Here is a 17,497-nt window from a genome sequence, read left to right as displayed (position 1 = left end):
GGGTACAATGAACATAACATTGGTACTACATTGCTTTAAAGAAAACTGTATTATGCTGCACATTACTGTCACCAAGTGACTGTATGTGTTCTGTCACTATAGATAATCCTTTGACTTGTAACCTTCTCCGTAACCGGCATCCCGAACATCCCTGCCATTTTTGCCCCAGAAGTTGATCCGGCCCTTTCTTCACTCATGGGGAATAAGACTGAGTGATACTATTGACAAATTACTAAGGAAAATACAGTTCAAAGTCTCAGGCTGGTGGCCCACTGCTGTTTGTACTAGACAAGGCAGAGAAGGATGGAGTCTCTAGCGGCTCCCTAGACTCCCTCGTAGCTTCTAAAATGGCCGTTTTGAAAGCTATTAGCAGGGCTACCTTAATGATTGGCCTGACCTTTGACTTCTCCAAAAATCAAAATCAAAGCGGACAATGTGTCATTTTAGTATACCCCGTCTGGCCTTTCAGAATTTGGTTTCCCTTGATCTCCCAGCTCAGCAAAAGGTACAAAACTCCCCCTAGGGGTGTATCAGGATTGCTTCAATGGAACCCTGGATCTGCTACAGGGGCTTCCAAAATGCATGTGGATAGCGACATTACTCGGCTGTTGACCGACACCAATCTCTTGGCCTCTTCAATGGCCTTAATTAACGCTTCCCTAAGGCCCAGAATGAGGTCTAGATACCAGTCCACCCTGGATGAATTTACATCCTGACAGGCCGCACAAGTTCCTTCCACCGGTTCCTTCTCTGAGCTCAACTTAGCCATTGATTTCCTTGCCGCTAAATTTGAGGCAGGGTAAGCTTCCACCACAATATGCTCCGATGGCTCTGCTCTAGCTCTTTTAATCCTGGGCCTTACAGAGAGCAAACTCTTAGGTTGCTGAAGCCTGTCCAGGCCATCATGCCCACGTTACTCTTCCACGTGGGAAATTAATCCATTCTTTCCTTCTTAAAACTATCCCTTCCACTGTTGAAATTTTTTGTTTTATGAAAAAACTTACTTCACTACTAGCTCTGGCCTTTGCAGCCAGGCGTGCTGAGCTTTCACTAATACACACATCCGAACCCCTGATTACTTCTACCCCGGTGGGTTTCCATGTCGTTCTCAAAGGACATACAAAGACCAGTTCCTTTAGAAACCCCTTAGTAGAAAACGACCTGGTCGGAGACCAATCGGACCCTAATCTTTGTACAGTTGATTGTTTATCAACATACCTTGCACTCACAGCACCCCTCAGAGGACATATCTCCAAGCTCTTTATTACCTGCCAAAAGCCCTTTTAAACTGTAAGACCTTCCACGATCACGGGCTGTATAGTTTCTCCCATGCAGAATTTGGGGATAGACACTTCCCTTTTCAAAGGTCATACCTTGTGTGGGGCTGTAGTTACTTCTGCGGCCACTAGAGGCTAACCATTGCAGTCTATAATACAGGCCATGCATTGGTTAGCCACACGCACTTTCGTTAAGCATTTTTGGAGCAATTCAGATACTCAAAGGATTGAGTTCCTAAAAGTAACCACCAGGTATGTGGTAGTCTGCCCACCAGCTGTTGCTAGGTGACAAGCCTCCCGACAAACGTACACTAGTTTGCAGGAATCTATGATCTAAAAACTCTTTGTTCCAGGGAATAGGATTGCCACCTAACAACAACTTCCACCATACCCACCATGTACCTTGCTAGGTCTGTTGGTTGTATTCTCTCAGGTTCAGTTATTAAAAATATCTGATCTCTCCTTTCTTCAGTAGATTTCACCTACGTTGATGCCTACTACTGACTTTAGGACACCCTACTAATTACACTTAGTTAATTACCTGTTTCTAAGAAATAGTCTTTACCTGTCCATCCCCTTCCCAGTTGGGATTTCTCATATCCTGTTAATTTATGTTTATAAATGTTCTAGTAAACATTGTTCCTCTGCATCGATATGTCTCGAGTCCCTTCTTTGCATGCTAAAGGAATTACAGTGGTTTCACCTCAATAGCTCTCTTGTTCCATTTAGGATTGTCATCTGTAAGCTTCTGTAAAATCCAACAGGGGGCAGGGCCAGCATGCTTATTTGTGCGCATGTGACAAGGGTCCATGACGCACATGTGTGGCCGTGTGCGGTGCACCCACTCCCTTGGCTGGGGAGAAGGTAAGTGAAAGTTTCTTTCACTTTACCTTCTCAGCAAGCATCAGAAGGCTTGCACCTAACATACCAGCTGTTGTTAGGTGGCAATCCTTTTCCCTAGAACAAAGAGAGTTTGCAGAGCATAGATTCCTGAAAACTAGGTTATAGTCAGTTAACTAACACAATTTTTTTTTCGGTCCGTCATGCACTGTTGGGATTCTGAATAACCGAACATCAGGTTTACTAGTTTGTTTACTTCTGTCTCCATCTTCTACTGCTGAGAATCGTAATAATTGAATACCTGGAACGTTAGTATGTTTGACGAATACTTGCTGACTTTATCTTTCTCCTCTCTAGTAAAAACTCAGAGAGGAAATGCAGATGACCACTCTGGGGACAGGGAAGGTCTCTACATGTCATTAGGCCCGGCCCACATTGCAGCAAAATGCAGAAAATCGCAGGTTCATGAGGGGGAATAGCATCATATTGAAGTGTACTGATTACCTGGGCTTGTTAGAGGGGCCTAGCAAGGGGCTGGGTCAGCTGCTAAGGGGGACATTGCCCCCCTCTGTAGTGCAGTGATACACATAGTATTTGAAAAAAAAAAGTTAAGGAACATGGCCACGCCTGGCAGATTTGGCTAAACCCCAGTAACCCAAGCGATTGTCAGCTTTCGACAGCTCTGCCCCCTCCCTATACCTGGTATCTTTCTCCCTATCTTGCCCACTTCACAAAGAAGTGGGTGGGATGCAGGAAATCTAATCACTCTTTAGGGGTCGGGGAACTCCCTAAAAGATTGTGTGTCTCTCGAACTTTCCGGAACTGTAGGTAAGTATGACTTAAGGTCGGTACATGGGCGTCGTAATAGGAGGGCGAGGGGGTGGCTTGCTCCACGGACTTTCAGGGGCTGTGCTTTATAGTAATAGGCTGCACAGCCCCTGGCTCGCATGGAGGAGGAAGTGTAATGTGGCAGTCTTTAACACCGCACATCCGAGCGGAGCAGCTGTGCATCCTATTACTATTAAGCACAGCCCCTGACAGTCCGCGGCCACCGCTTAGGTAAGAGGTAGGGGAAGGTGGGGGCTGGGGAGAGGAGGGTCAGCGCCGGAACAATTGTATGCAGTCCCCCCAACATAAAATCGTTCTGACGCCCCTGTGTGGGTACACAATATACAATCATCAGGCTGATAAGCCGACAATTGTATGATCTGCCCAATAATTATATAGTGTGTATGCAAAAGCGTTACCCGATTAATGGCTTTAAGCACTACAGCATTGGTCGGAATAGGAGGTCGAGATTTGATGTCCTGCTTGACAATCTTGTTGCCCAACCTCCCGATTCCATTGAAGACATAACATACCGATCTGATAATCGCTTTATGAAATTTATGAAATTTGAGTATGACAATAAACCTTTATGTTGATATATTTTATTTTCATTTCAATTATTTTGAGTAATTATTCTCATATTCATCTGTTTAACTTGTGCGGACTCTCATTTTGGTGTGTATAATCGCTTTGTTGGGTCAGAACGTTAATCAGAATTTATCTGCTGGTATGTATCTAGCTTTAGTCCTCTTCCACATACTGCTTAAACTAAATCACTGAATACCTGGACTCCTAGCCTTCTTGCCTTTGTCTCCTGCCGTTCTGTTGAATATCCTGCACCTCTTAAGAGAAAAACTCGCAAACAGGTGATCAAACTTATTATTACATAGCAGAGGCACGTACACTTAAGTATAAGCAAAGTGGGTTCATGTTTGAAAGCTTGCATAAATTCATATATATTTTGACAAATTAATTTGCAGAGAATTATAGATATTAACATGTAAAGAGAAATTACATATAACCCTTTCAGCATTATTTAAATGATTAAACATTGGAAGCTAGACTGCATTAACAGACACTGATGTTAATAATAGGGTTATTTCATTTTTAAACCTTATCACTACAGCTTCTGTAGCAAAGTGCAATTGAAGGCATAACATGGGTTACACAGACATTTGCAGATATATTGATATTGGGTCTGTTTTAAAGATGGATACCAATCACACAGCCGATGCATCTTTATCCGCAGCAGCTTTGCGATAATATGCTAATGCCGCAGGAGGCTTCTTGTGTAAATAGACACTTCCTGCCGGCTTCTCTGATCTGCTGCTGCATCCAAGGACATAGCATTGAATCATCTGCATAAACATCAGTCATCTAAATAACTCTCAGGTTACTCGGAACGCCCGGGAAATTTACGCTGCTGAAGCCAGTGAAGCTACAACCAAGGACGCAGCCACTGGCTTCAGTACGCGGAGTAACCGGGACCAACACGCCCCATTTTCTGGGACACTGCCTGTCTCCACCCCCCAAATGCCAGTAACATGTCAGTCTTCCTGCAGAGTTTGGGGCACTACGAATGATATCGCAGCCTCGGATTTGCTCATTGCCCAGTGCGGCTTCTGCACTTGCGCAGATCTAAAAACATTGGAGATGTAGGTAAACATTGGGTTTATGTACATCTCTTAATTATGCCCATTGTGAGTTGTTTTCACTACTAGGTATCTTGTCTGCATGAAAGTCATCACATTACCAATCAAGGACACAAAGGGTATATGCTTGTTTTTTTCTGGATGAATTAACTGGCAGTGAAATACGGGGACATCAGCGCTGAATTACCCATGTTCTCTTGTGCAAATGGCTCTTGTTAATTAGCCAACTTAATTCTACATTACAGCTGTGTGAGGCACAAAGCTATAGTAGGAGAAACAGCCCACATAGGACATAATAAGATGATGCAGAGCTTCCTATGTTTCTCTGGTGGAATGTTTTCTGCACATAATTGTTATCATTTGTGTTACACATGGAATGAACTGACACCATTGTCATCCCACATACTACACCCAGTATGACATCTTGCAGCCAGAGCAGAACAAATCCTTAACATATATGCTTAAGAAATATTCATACAGACACATACTTTTATTATGAGAAACCTAAAACTTCAATAAAATGACCATTGTGATATAATAGAATTCTCACAGTTACATTATGGGATCTATGTACTAAGCCTTGGAGAGAGACAAAGTGGACGGAGATAAACTACCAATCAATCAGTTCCTAATTGTCATTTTTCAAACACAGCCTGTAAAGTGACAGTTAGAATTGGATTTGTTGGTATTTTAGCTCTGTCCACTTTATCTCTCTCCAAGGCTTAGCACATAGGGCTCGATTCAGACCCGCTCACAAGATGCGTATGCTCGCTCCCAGGGTATGCAAATTCAGCGAAGTGACGGCAAGGCAGGCGATCGCACAGCAAGCCATAAGCACGCCCACTATGCCTTGGTGTGCGATCACCCTGTGTATGCAGACACCCACCAGCCTGTCTTAAGACGCCCACTAGTGCACGTCATGTCCAGGAAGTGTATGCTACCTTCGGTACATCAGGTACCTTCGGAAGCGAACGCAGCGCTTGAGGTTGACCATACCCTGCTGCAAGCACTGCGATCACTTCAGTGTGAAATACAACCAGGTGACGTGTACTATGACGCAGCCTTGTAATTATGCACGCCTCTGAAGCGGCGTTAAGACACTTAGGCATGCCTGCGTTTGCACCTGCACTCTCCCCGTTTATAATAGCCAGCCCCTGCCACCACCCACATATGGCTTCTCCTGTCACTCACTCAGCTGGGATGGCTATGCCCAGCGAGCGACCGCTTCCCGATATCTCGCACTGGTTCGAGCACACGTACTGCGATGTATATGCATGCACAGAATGTGAAAATCGGCCGGCTACGTGCAAACGCTTCTTAGTGACCGAGTCTGAATCAGGTCCATAGGCCTTATGTCTTCAATTTCTTATGATGTATAAGGTAATGTTTCTCCTGTCCAGTTTGTTATGAAGTACACAGTACAGTATGTTTCCCATCATGACTGTTATGTGTATGTTACAAATATATTGTTTATAAAATTAAGTCATATAATAGCTACTCACAGCTATAATAACTGAGAAGCAAAATATTTAACTAATGTATATGTCATAGAAAAGTATCTGTGACTTTGTTTATTTACTTGTAATACATTATAATACATTCAGCAATGGACAACTAAATCTCAATACCTTATAAACAATTACTTATTTGTGTGTGTGCCAGTACTCATGTAAAGTTATAAGGTGATGCAAGATTTATAGTAACTCCGGAAAAGTCTACAAGTTTTCAGATACTTGTTTTATTACTTTCTGAAATGATTTCATTGATTTCCTCCTGTTTCTGGAACTAGTTTTAAGAATGACATTGTATTTGTTACAGAGCTGTTTGTACGCTGTTTTCTGAAATAGTTGCCTAACAGTGGCTGGCTGCAATGTCCTTTATTGAGATTACAGACAGGTAGTTGCTGTGTGTGGGACAATATTATAGTATGTGTGTGGGACAATATTACAGCATGTGTGTGGGACAATATTATAGTATGTGTGTGGGACAATATTACAGCATGTGTGTGGGACAATATTACAGCATGTGTGTGGGAGACAATATATCCCACCGCGATGATCATTTTGTCACAAATATCTGATATCTGATCTAGAGACATCTACATATATTTTTGCTAATACAGGTTGAGTCTCCCATATCCAAAATGCTTCGGACCAGGTGTATTTTGGATACGGGAATATTCCGTATTTTAGAATATTTGCATATCATAATGAGATATCTTGGGAATGGGACCCAAATCTAAACACATAATGCATTTATGTTCTATATACACCTTATACACACAGCCTGCAGGTAATTTTATACAATATTTTTAATCATTTTGTGCATCAAAAAGTTTGTGTACATACATGAAATGTATTTATGTTTCACAAACACCTTATACACACAGCCTGAAGGTTATTTTATACTGTACTTTAATAATTTTGTGTTTTAAACAAAGTTTGTGTACATTGCACCATCAGAAGCAAAGGTTTCACTTTCTCAGTCATGCTAAAAATATTCTGTATTTCGGAATATTCCGTATTTCGGAATATTTGGATGTGGGAGACTCAACCTGTAGTAGATCTTGTATATAGCAATGTCAGATTAGTTATAATTTAAAGGAATTCATCATATTGTATCCAATTATAAAACTACATATTTTCTCAAAACTACAAAATCATTTAAAGTTATATTTACAGAATGTATACTTCTTATTCACATGGATTAACATATTTAGTGTGGATAAAATCATCCTCCCTTGTTTTTGTACATCAGGCATTTTTCAAGCCAATGGATTACAAATCGCAATGACAGTTTTGTGATCTGAGATTCTTACAATTGATGTAAAGAGGCAAAACATTTTTTAGACATGGGCCCTCATTCAGACCCACTCGCGAGCGGCTGTCCGCTAACAAGTGGGTCGATGGTCTGCACTGCGCATGCGCGCGACAGAGGGAGCTCCGTCGTGCGCATGCGCGAGACGCGACGAGCGAAGGACTTTCCCTCGCTCGGAGTGTCTCATCAAAGGGGGCGTGCTGTCGATGTTGACTGACAGCACGCCCCCTTTGGTGGGCGTGCCGGGGGCGTGCCTGCCAGATGGAGGCGTTCCCAAGGGAACGCCTACCGTCTGAAGCCGGCCCCACTGACATCACTAGTGATGTCAGTGGGAGTGATTTTGGCTCTGATAGAGCCAAAATCACTCCTGGCCTTGCGGTTGAGAAACTCAACCGCAGGCTTCTGCTCGCAGTTTCGATGGTCGCGATGGTCAAGACCATCGCGACCATCATCCTGCACGCTCGTATATGCTGTGGGTGGTGACCCACAGCTATACGAGCGTCCAGGAGGACGCTCCATATTAATGGAGGTGGGCCCTGATTCAGAGCGAGCGCTCTGGTCAGAGCGTCCGGCTCTGAATCAGGGCCATGGTTCTCACTGACGAAGGTTGTGAAACTGCAGTGTAATGAGTAAAATGCCTATACAAATGTGTTTGATTTTCAGTTGAATAGTTGATTGTTGAAATGCAGTCACAACTATACATTTAGACACATTATATAACAGAATACAAGTAGGACAATCATTATATCACCAACTAAATTAGCATCAGGCATATAGGCCACAAATAGTTGCCCATACATATCAGACGGCCCACATTAGTTGCGGTTTTATGCAACCGCAGATTAATAATGATGTTTGTATTTGAAAAACTGATCTGATCAATCAAAATCCCCCTTTCAGTTTTGAGTACAGAGAAGCAATTGTGTTTTTTAACAATTGAATGAATAAGATTATTTAAACATGTTTGTTTATATTTTAAACTAGTTTAACATTAAATAGTCCCTCTTTATAAATATGCTAACATAATTGTAATATGCTCCTTACCTGCAAAGATGTCTGATCTATGACAGATACAGTGGTGAATGGAGAATCTTCAGGCATATCAAAAGGCACTTCAATGTTTTCCTGCAAATTATAAAATGCCATTAGTCATGACAAGTTTAGTTAAAAACCTAAATAAACCCAGTCTAACCTTACTACATCCCAATCTACAGACTACTCTTCTTCTATTTATGGTAAATGATTACACAAGTCATGTATCACTGTATAGTGTGAAACCGTAAGAGTCAGTTGTAAGGCACCCACCTTAGATGTTTTCCCATAATTGGTATTTAAAAATAAAGTACACATGAAAAAGCGGTAGAAGGAAGGGGAAACTGATACGTTTCCAAGCAAACACAAGCTAAGTTATAGCAAATCATTATTCTCAAAAACTTATATAACAAAACACATTTTCTATTACAGCCGATTATGTTAACACATTTAAATAAATTCATATCTTCTTTGCAGATTTGACAACTTAGTCCTGAACGTTTTAGAGACAGCTAATCTTACCTCTATAAACCTCTCTAGGGGAGTGCTGAAGTTTCTTTTGTAGGACAAGCACTGCAGTCGTTCCTGTATGTAATTATGGCAAAGCTCCTCAAAAGTTGCAGCCCTCTCTTTCTTCTGGTGACGTGGATTCTGAAATCCAGGATTATCAACCACCATAATGGAGGCGAACGTTAACAGACTGGAGGACAAAGACCTTAGAAGAGGAAATTCTGGAATAAATTTCACTAGATCACTATACGGCATACACATGGCATTTAAACATTGCCCATGGTCTAATGCTCTGCCTTAGGTTTAAGGTGCACTGAACACAGTGTAATACTTGGTCCCTGTGTGACCATCGCCAATCATTGTTTTAAGCAGCTCAGACCAGGTTGGGACCATAGGGATCAATAAGCCCTGTTTTTAAACTTAAGTATTTCTTTGTTCACTACACAGCAAGTGTAAAATAGAATAACAAACAGCAGATAAAAATGCATAAGTGCCTTGTGATTAATAATTAGGAAACAACGACATCAATATATTACTGAACAGTAGCCCATCTAGGAGTACTAAATATATTTGAGAAGAACTAACTGAAGTGAATGAAGCCCAGTATGTGCATCATAGTGATTATCAATAAGATATTTTGAAGGGTAAATAAATTTCCAGCTGCTACTTACCCCAGTGGGTATACTGTGTGCCTAAAGCAGTCATACTGTAGGTACAGCTACAAGTCCACAAGTGCAGCCAGTTCACTCAGATACCAGAAATGGGCATTTCTGGACAACAACAGGGCATCTACCTTACAAAAGCATGTAAAAGATTCATCTTGGGGGAGTGTTGTGGGTTAGTAGCCAGTTTGAGGAATGTGTATAGAGAAGGGAAGGCTGTTACCGAGCAATCTTGTGCACCCTGCATAGGGCTGGTGTAAGTGCCAATACTAATGATGACAGCTGCGATTGCATGCGGGAAACCAGTGGGTGGTGCATAAAGCAGTATGGCACCCCCCCTCCACCCACCAATGGGCTGGCATATTGAGCGAGCGGTACACACTAAACGATCCGGTCCCCGATCACCCGATATGTTGGCCCCTGCCGCATCCCGCTGCATGGGGTCGTCAGCTGCATCATCAGGTTGAGCTGCATGTAGGGCCGACCTGGCGATGTGAATGACATAGTGGGTACACACGAGACGATTTTGAGGATTTGTCGATCCGATCCGTCAGAATCGGGCAAATCGTTCAAAAAATCGTCTAGCGTGTACCCAGCTTACGGTATTAAATATGACTGCTGCAAGCATCCGCACTTTGTGTCTGACCTGAACCAGATCCATAATGTTAAAAAGTTAATGTTACTAAAATAGAAAATTCCAACCTTAAACTTTAGGGCATTAGCATTTCCAGCTAAAATAAACAATACCAACAAATAGTCATTAAAAATTTTATTTTTGGCTAGGATGAGAGATGGCTTTACACGGCAGGGCAGAGTTTCTCGGACTAGAATTGTTGATTTTACTATAATCCAAACCATGATTATTTGGATTATTCACCTCTAAGGATTTATGATATTTAACACACTTTTTGTAATACAGATACACCAAGCTGAGCAAATGTCAGTTCACAAACTGTGCAGGTATAAACTGATATGAAAGTAGTAGTATTGTGTCTATTCACTAGTGAGGATTGAATGTGTCTATACAGTACATTGTTATAGCACTGTTTTTGTCATTACACTGCGCACCTTTGCCTTAGTGGGGGCAGTCAGAGGTAAAACTCTTGGGCTTTTCCTTAGGCCAGGCCAAAGTGTAAATGAGCCCTATAATGGTACAAACTGTGCAGAATATTTGGCAAATTCTGAGTACTGTAGCTTTGGAAGAATAATAATTTTCCGGTAAACATTTTGTATATTCCAATATTTTACTGCAGACAAAAGCCGACAGTTACTGTATTCAACTGTTACAAAAAATGCTTACAGTGTTTTAAAGGAAATAAAGTGGATAAGAGTCCAGACAAATGACGCCAATATTATTCCAATAGGGATTAGTATGCATTTCCTCAGGAGTTGAATAGTGCCTCGATAATCTTCCACTGGCCACTCTTTTCTGTCATCAGTAGAATCCAAAGGAGAGAGAGAAAGGGAGCACAATGGTGTGTTACCTCACTTTTCCCTTTCACCCAGTGCTTCAGTTTCTCAGGCAGGGGCGGATTGGGAAAGTTCCCGCTGGGCCCGGACTCATCCTCACCTCTGCTGGGCTGGCTTACACTACCTGCCGTACCCGGCTCACACTACCTGCCGGCCAGGGCCGGCGGCCATTCTTCTGGGATTTGTGTTCCACTGTGCAACGCAAACCGGAATGCTGTCACCCTTGCAGGACCATTGGTCGACCAGCGGCCTCCCTGCACCCATTGGTGAGCACCCTCCGCGAGTGACACCCGGGCGCGGCCTACACCTCCATAGCAACACCACTGTATATTCATTTTCTGCGCCTGATTTTATAATCTGTGTTTTTTTCTTGTGTGTTTTATTGTTTTCCTGTAGGGACCAATGTGTGTGTTTTATTATTTTCCTGTGAAGGCCAATGTGTTTTATTATTTTCTTTTGCAATGTTTTTCCTAGGCGCATGCGTCTGGGTTTCACGCACATTTATCCCGATGGTGTTCGTACAGAGTTGCGTAAGATTCTGATACATGCATGTGTTAGAAATGTGTTGGGCATTCCTGGGTGGTTACAGGCAGTTGGCTAATCAAAAGCAAATGTAGCATAGTATAGGCGTGGTATTGAAGTGACATGGGCGTGCTGCTGAAATCGTGGATAGGTGAGTATCTATTAACCTAACCCCCCTAACCCTAACCCTCCTTAGGGGTGCGTAACCCTAACTTCCCCCCCAAGTGCCTAACCCTAATCCCCCCTCTAAGTGCCTAACCCTAACCATCCCCTTCCCCGCTGCCTAAAACTAAGTCTTCCAGGAGGGTGCGTAACCCTGTTCCTCCCGGGGGTGCCTAACCCTAACCCTCCCTCCCCCTAGCCTATCCCTAACCCTCCCAGGGGGGTGCTTAACCCTAAGTCCCCCCCGGGAGCCGTAAACCTAACCCTCCCCCCCCGCGGCTGTCTGCTCGCGGCACCCGGCATCACTACGATCGGGATGCCGGTCGCCAGTCTCCCGGCGTCAGGGAAATGCGGGCGTCTACATCTAGACGCCCGGCATTTCACCCTTGCTGGGATATGACAGTCGGGAAGCCGGCTGCCGGTATTTAGGCAGTCGGCTTCCCGATTGCTTCCCATGAGGAGGGATCCTGCTCCCTTAACAAACCCCACTCCCTCAACAGACCCTGCCTCCAATAGGGCTGCTTCCAAAAATTTCCCGGGCTGGTTTTCCATCCCAAACCGACCCTGTACCAGGGAATTAGGTGGTTCCTGCTGTTGGTTTAGTCTGTGCAGCTGTTGGTTTAGTCCGTGCAGCCCTTGCCTATGGCATCTTGAAGTGTGCTCTTTTGTATCATTTTAAAGTTTTATATATATATATATATATATAAACTCCAATGAATTCGGCACTCTGGATAAATTGTTAGAAGTGGGGTACCCTCCTTTACATAAATATATCAAAATCCTCCTCTTAGTGGCGCATTGTGACAACACAAACAGCAAGGAAAAGGCAGCACTCCCACTGAAGGTAGAAAAAAGAGTTTAAATAAACAAAGACATCGGTACAGAAATTATCGACGTTTCAAGACCCTAAGGTCTTTTCATCAGGACTGTACATGCAATCATCTTTAGCATTTACAGTACTGATGAAAAGACCTTAGGGTCTTGAAATGTCGATAATTTCTACCTTCAGTGGGCGTGCCGCCTTTTCCTTGCTGTTTGTGATGTCGCTATGCGCCACTAAGAGAAGGATTTTGATATATATATATATATTATAATCAAAGAGGTTTTTTTTGCTACAAATCTAATATATTTTATGTTTCCCACATTCCAGTAGAATTTCATAAATAGATAGAAGTTATTCCTTGTGCTTCCTTGAAGTGGAAAGTTATGATATTTATCATATAAAAAGACAAAATAAGTTAATAATTATTACATTTATAATGATACAATGTTTGCAAAAGAAATAATATACATTAAAATATATTACTATGTATTAATATAGGCATCAATGTACCTGTTAATAAGGGAGACAATAGCTGCAAAAAGCTCTTCGTACAGTCCGGCGGCCATTCCTTCAACACATTCAACTCCGCTCATTTTGGGCCCTGGGACAAACACATACAGAATGAAAGTTTTCTCTGGAGCTAAATCACTCTAGCATACTGTAGTACAATGCCATGTGTGTTTTCTCTGGAGCTAAATCACTCTAGCATACTGTAGTACAATGCCATGTGTGCTTACTAAGAAAGTGTCATATTCAGACATTATACTAGAAAAAGGAAGCTGCAGTTTTCCGGATTTCTGAACAAAATATCTGCAGAATCTTTTATCATTAACCAAATTGATGTGCCCACTATCCATTATCATCAATCAGATCATTACCACTGGCTGACCGTTCCCAGTTCTTATATGAGTGACTTATATTGCCCAGTATTTTTATTTTCAAATGATCCCCAAAATGTATACATTGCATTGAAATAAATGACATATTATAAATAATGGAGAGATGTGTTTAGTGAGATAAAACACATTCCAATAATAGCAAGCAGATCATTTCTTAGTGCCTGTTGTATAATGATGTCTCTCTCTCCTTATCTTCCATTCATCCCACTACTCTACCTTATTGCCCATTCTTGTCCCGTCTCACGCTGTCACTTCCTAAATCCCCAGACTCTACTACAACCTGAATATTCTGTTAGAGCACAATGTGAGCTGTCACATTCTATTTTATCCAGTACACAGGGGTCTGATCCTGTTCTTCATGTTTAATATCCACTTGCAGTACCTTGGCCTAAATTAATTAGTCGAAGCTGAAGGCGATTTTTTGTATTTATTTATTATGTATCAGGTAATTTATCCCATATTTCTGTAATTGGAAGATAAGTAGGAAGAATGGAAACATAAAACTGTGTACATAGGGAGATGGGTCACATTAGAAGGTGTGTACATACCTGACAGCTGAGTACCACGTAAGCCCAGCTGCAAACAATGCTGCATACATTGAAGTAGGAGTGAGGGAATTTCTGTAAAGGTCTACACAGTGTGCTGTGCCCTCAATAAGTGGCCTAACACTTTCATCATATGTTGGGATTTAAACTTTGGTTTGTGGTTTTAACTGTTTGTAATGGTAATACTGAGTAACTGAACACTTCATGCTTCATATACTGTATAAACATTTCAAATGTGGAGTTTAGATGTCATTTAACTTGCTACTGATAAAAGTGTGGTATGGCATAAAAGCTTACTCATAGTGTACAGGAGACCAAAAGTTCCAGCAATTTAAATATGCAGCCTCATAGCCACCTAAGGTCAGAATATGCAGCCTCATAGCCACCTAAGGTCAGAACATGCAGCCTCATAGCCACCTAAGGTCAGAACATGCAGCCTCATGACCTGGACCATTTACAATTCCAGACACCAACCATAAACTGTTCCATGGTAAGCATAGCAGCCACATGTCACAATGGTCAACCCAATTCCTCTATTTAGAGCACCCATGATGACAGTAAAGACAAATGACATCATATCAGCCCAATGTCACCATAATGGACCATGATGACAGCATAAACAACCCTTTACCACCATAAAAACCCTATGACAATGCCATTTTCCTTCCAGTAGAGTATTCGCTCACAGACTGGGACATCTGTGATACTGCCCTTCTTTTGAGGAAGTCAATCCACAAATACTGTACTCGTACTAACAGGAAGAGAAGATTGCAGTGCTTGACTGTAGCATTAAGGTGGATTTTCCTACTGTACATAGTTCACCTTATAAAGTGAAACTATGACACTACAGTGTTAAATCTAGTAAAGTAAAAAGTGTGTAAAAGTGTCTTACTATTAGTAATCTTTGGTAATGCTGTATGAACATTTTCTCCAAGAGTTGGAGACCTGTTTTAGAGGTCTGATTCACAATGTGACAAGACCTTAAGTTGTTTGTTAAACCATTAAAGCTAGTAAAGTCTAACAATGTCCACTATAAAATACTAAAAAGAAAGAAAGTATACAGATGGAGCATATTTCTTTGGAATAAATGGCATGACCCAACAACACAGAAAATCACCCTTCAGCAAATTGACCCCTCCTACTGAAGCCTGTGACCAGAGGGTCAAGTGCAAGCAGCAAGTTATAGACACTGTGCAAAAGGTGCTCACTTGTGCTACTGTTCTAATAGAAATGTACTCCATCTGTAAAAATGCTTAAAAATGTAACTTGAAATATAATTATAGCAGGCTATAGAAAGGCAACATAAAAGGGAAACATTTGCGCAATAAAATATACATGTTTGTAGATAAGTATTATTTTAGGATTTAAATTGGTTTATGTAAATTAACTTTGAAGGCTGAGGATATTATGCCAATTTTTAACAGGATGTAAAACTAGATGTACTGCAAAGGAGATTTGCAGCTAATATGCTAAACTTAGTAATTGTATCTGTGGGCAAAATTAGTTCTAACATAGAGAAGAAAAACAGCAGAAGATAGAGTGTAATCCAGCCAAATGGTCTTTATCCGATGCCAATTTCTATGCTCATACATTTGAAATCCTGGCAGAAGACTGTCTGTACACCTGGGCTGGTTGCTAGGAAACAGTTCACCTTAGATCAGCCTGGAGACTATTCTGGGTTCTCTGCTTGGCAGATATCTGAATAATAAGACTGCTGATCATTAGAGCACAAATACCAAAGGTCCCAGGCCAAACATCCCATGCAAAGAGTTAGACTCATCTGGGAACCTGATATACTGTAACTCCTAGCTAAGATCTGTAACAAAGACATGACAAAGTATCCTATGAGCTATGCCCATTGCATTGTAAAATTGATGCTATAGTTGTGTCCAATTGTGCCAAATTTCATCAAATTTGCAGCACAATTCTGGCAATATGCACATTTTAACAATGAACTGCATCAAGACTGAAATAACTTGTGCTGATTTTATTGAAATATCTGGATGCCTTTATGAGAAATATGAACATTTGCAGATTGTAATTTGGAAAAAAAATCTAAATCAACCTACTACTAGGCTATAAATGCTGACAAGTACCATTGCTCCTGGATTATCTTCACAGTTAGCTGGCGTAGTTGAACAATGACCGCATACTTGGTCAGATGCACACATGTGCTCAACCAAAATTACTAGTCAAACACAGATGCTGCTGTGTGTCCATTAAAGTCTACAACAACAAATTTGTAGCATGTACTGTAGGGGCACTTTAAGACTGGACAGTGCTGCATGTGACAGCACAGAGCCTTGGGAGTCAGAGAGAACCATGTTTACTAGGGAGTCACTGACTGATAGTTCATGGATGAAGCAAATTCCTCCAATAACTCCGGCTTGTGATGTCAGGTTCCTAACAAACTGCTGCAGGGAGATGATGGCATCAAATGTTTCTCCACATGAAACAGTTCATACATCCAACTTATTTCAATATAGCACATTTAAGAGTATGCATTTGATTTTGCCAGAAATGTAGACATCTATAAAGGAACTAGCAAGCGCTTTTACTTTCTTGAATCCATAATTTTGCTTTGCTTTGACATGTCATGTCTTGAAGGATTAATGTTTGATTTAAGTCTCAAACAAAGATGTGATTATGCAGTGTCATCTCTTTGTACAACTGTATTACATACTGAGATAAGACTCTGATTTGCTGCAATCTACTTTATGTATAATAAAACCTTGCATAGCAGGGCTTTTCAGCCCACATACAACTAACTCTGCAAAACAGTAAATAAGAAAACTTTTTTTTAAAGCTACAGTATATGTGTCAGTGTGTGAGTAGTCATAATATTATTCCACACTCCTCTGCCATGTGTGATAAATATCATATTCATTGATTATAATGTTCCTATTCCTGAGGGTAGTTAGATCACTGCATGAATTTTAGTTGTTTTTTTATTTTACACTTTTACACATATTAATTATTGGACACATTATCAATAGATTGCTTAATTATGCTCAGATTATTCTGTAAATGTTTGTCTACCTAAGTGAACAATTTACTTGTGTAAAGCTATTATGAGATGACCTATCACTTTTTGTTATCGATCTAATGACTTAGGACCAGGTGTTTGTAAAAGTTGGTATTAGCTAGGGAATGACAACCCAAAGACGCCTGTGCAAATTACACAGTAGGCACAAGCAAGAACATACCTGACTTTGTTTCCTCTTCTTGATTACCACCTCTATTTCCCAGTGTGACCTGTTCAAGTATCTGCTTAAGGTGATGTTTGAAGACAGCCGTGGAAAGTTCCTCGCACTCACATCCCAGCACGCTGGCTGCACTGTTTGCCCACTCAAATCTCATGAACTGTTTCCTGCCCACTGAAAAGGAGAGAAAGTGTTTGAGTCAATCATGTTTAAGTCTTTAGCAATTGTATATATCTCTATGTATGTAAATTTGTT

General features: G+C 41.3%; 1 protein-coding gene across 1 annotated transcript in view; it reads right to left on the bottom strand.

Moving 5' to 3' along the window:
• The window catches only part of MYO18B (myosin XVIIIB), a 586,172-nt gene that overhangs the window by 347,157 nt on the left and 221,518 nt on the right, over nucleotides 1-17,497 (bottom strand). Inside the window, exons 14-17 of the mRNA XM_088467895.1 lie at nucleotides 17,246-17,416; nucleotides 13,106-13,196; nucleotides 8,969-9,161; nucleotides 8,459-8,539 (exon numbers count right to left, since the gene is read on the bottom strand). Coding sequence (XP_088324021.1) covers nucleotides 8,459-8,539; nucleotides 8,969-9,161; nucleotides 13,106-13,196; nucleotides 17,246-17,416 — 536 coding nt within the window. The remainder of the gene's footprint in view (nucleotides 1-8,458; nucleotides 8,540-8,968; nucleotides 9,162-13,105; nucleotides 13,197-17,245; nucleotides 17,417-17,497) is intronic.

This window comes from Taudactylus pleione, unplaced genomic scaffold (genome assembly GCF_031769625.1).
Source record: "Taudactylus pleione unplaced genomic scaffold, aTauple2 ptg000078l, whole genome shotgun sequence".
NCBI lineage: Eukaryota > Metazoa > Chordata > Amphibia > Anura > Myobatrachidae > Taudactylus > Taudactylus pleione.
Note: the sequence above shows the minus strand (reverse complement) of the source record. Positions and strands in the feature narration are given on the sequence as shown.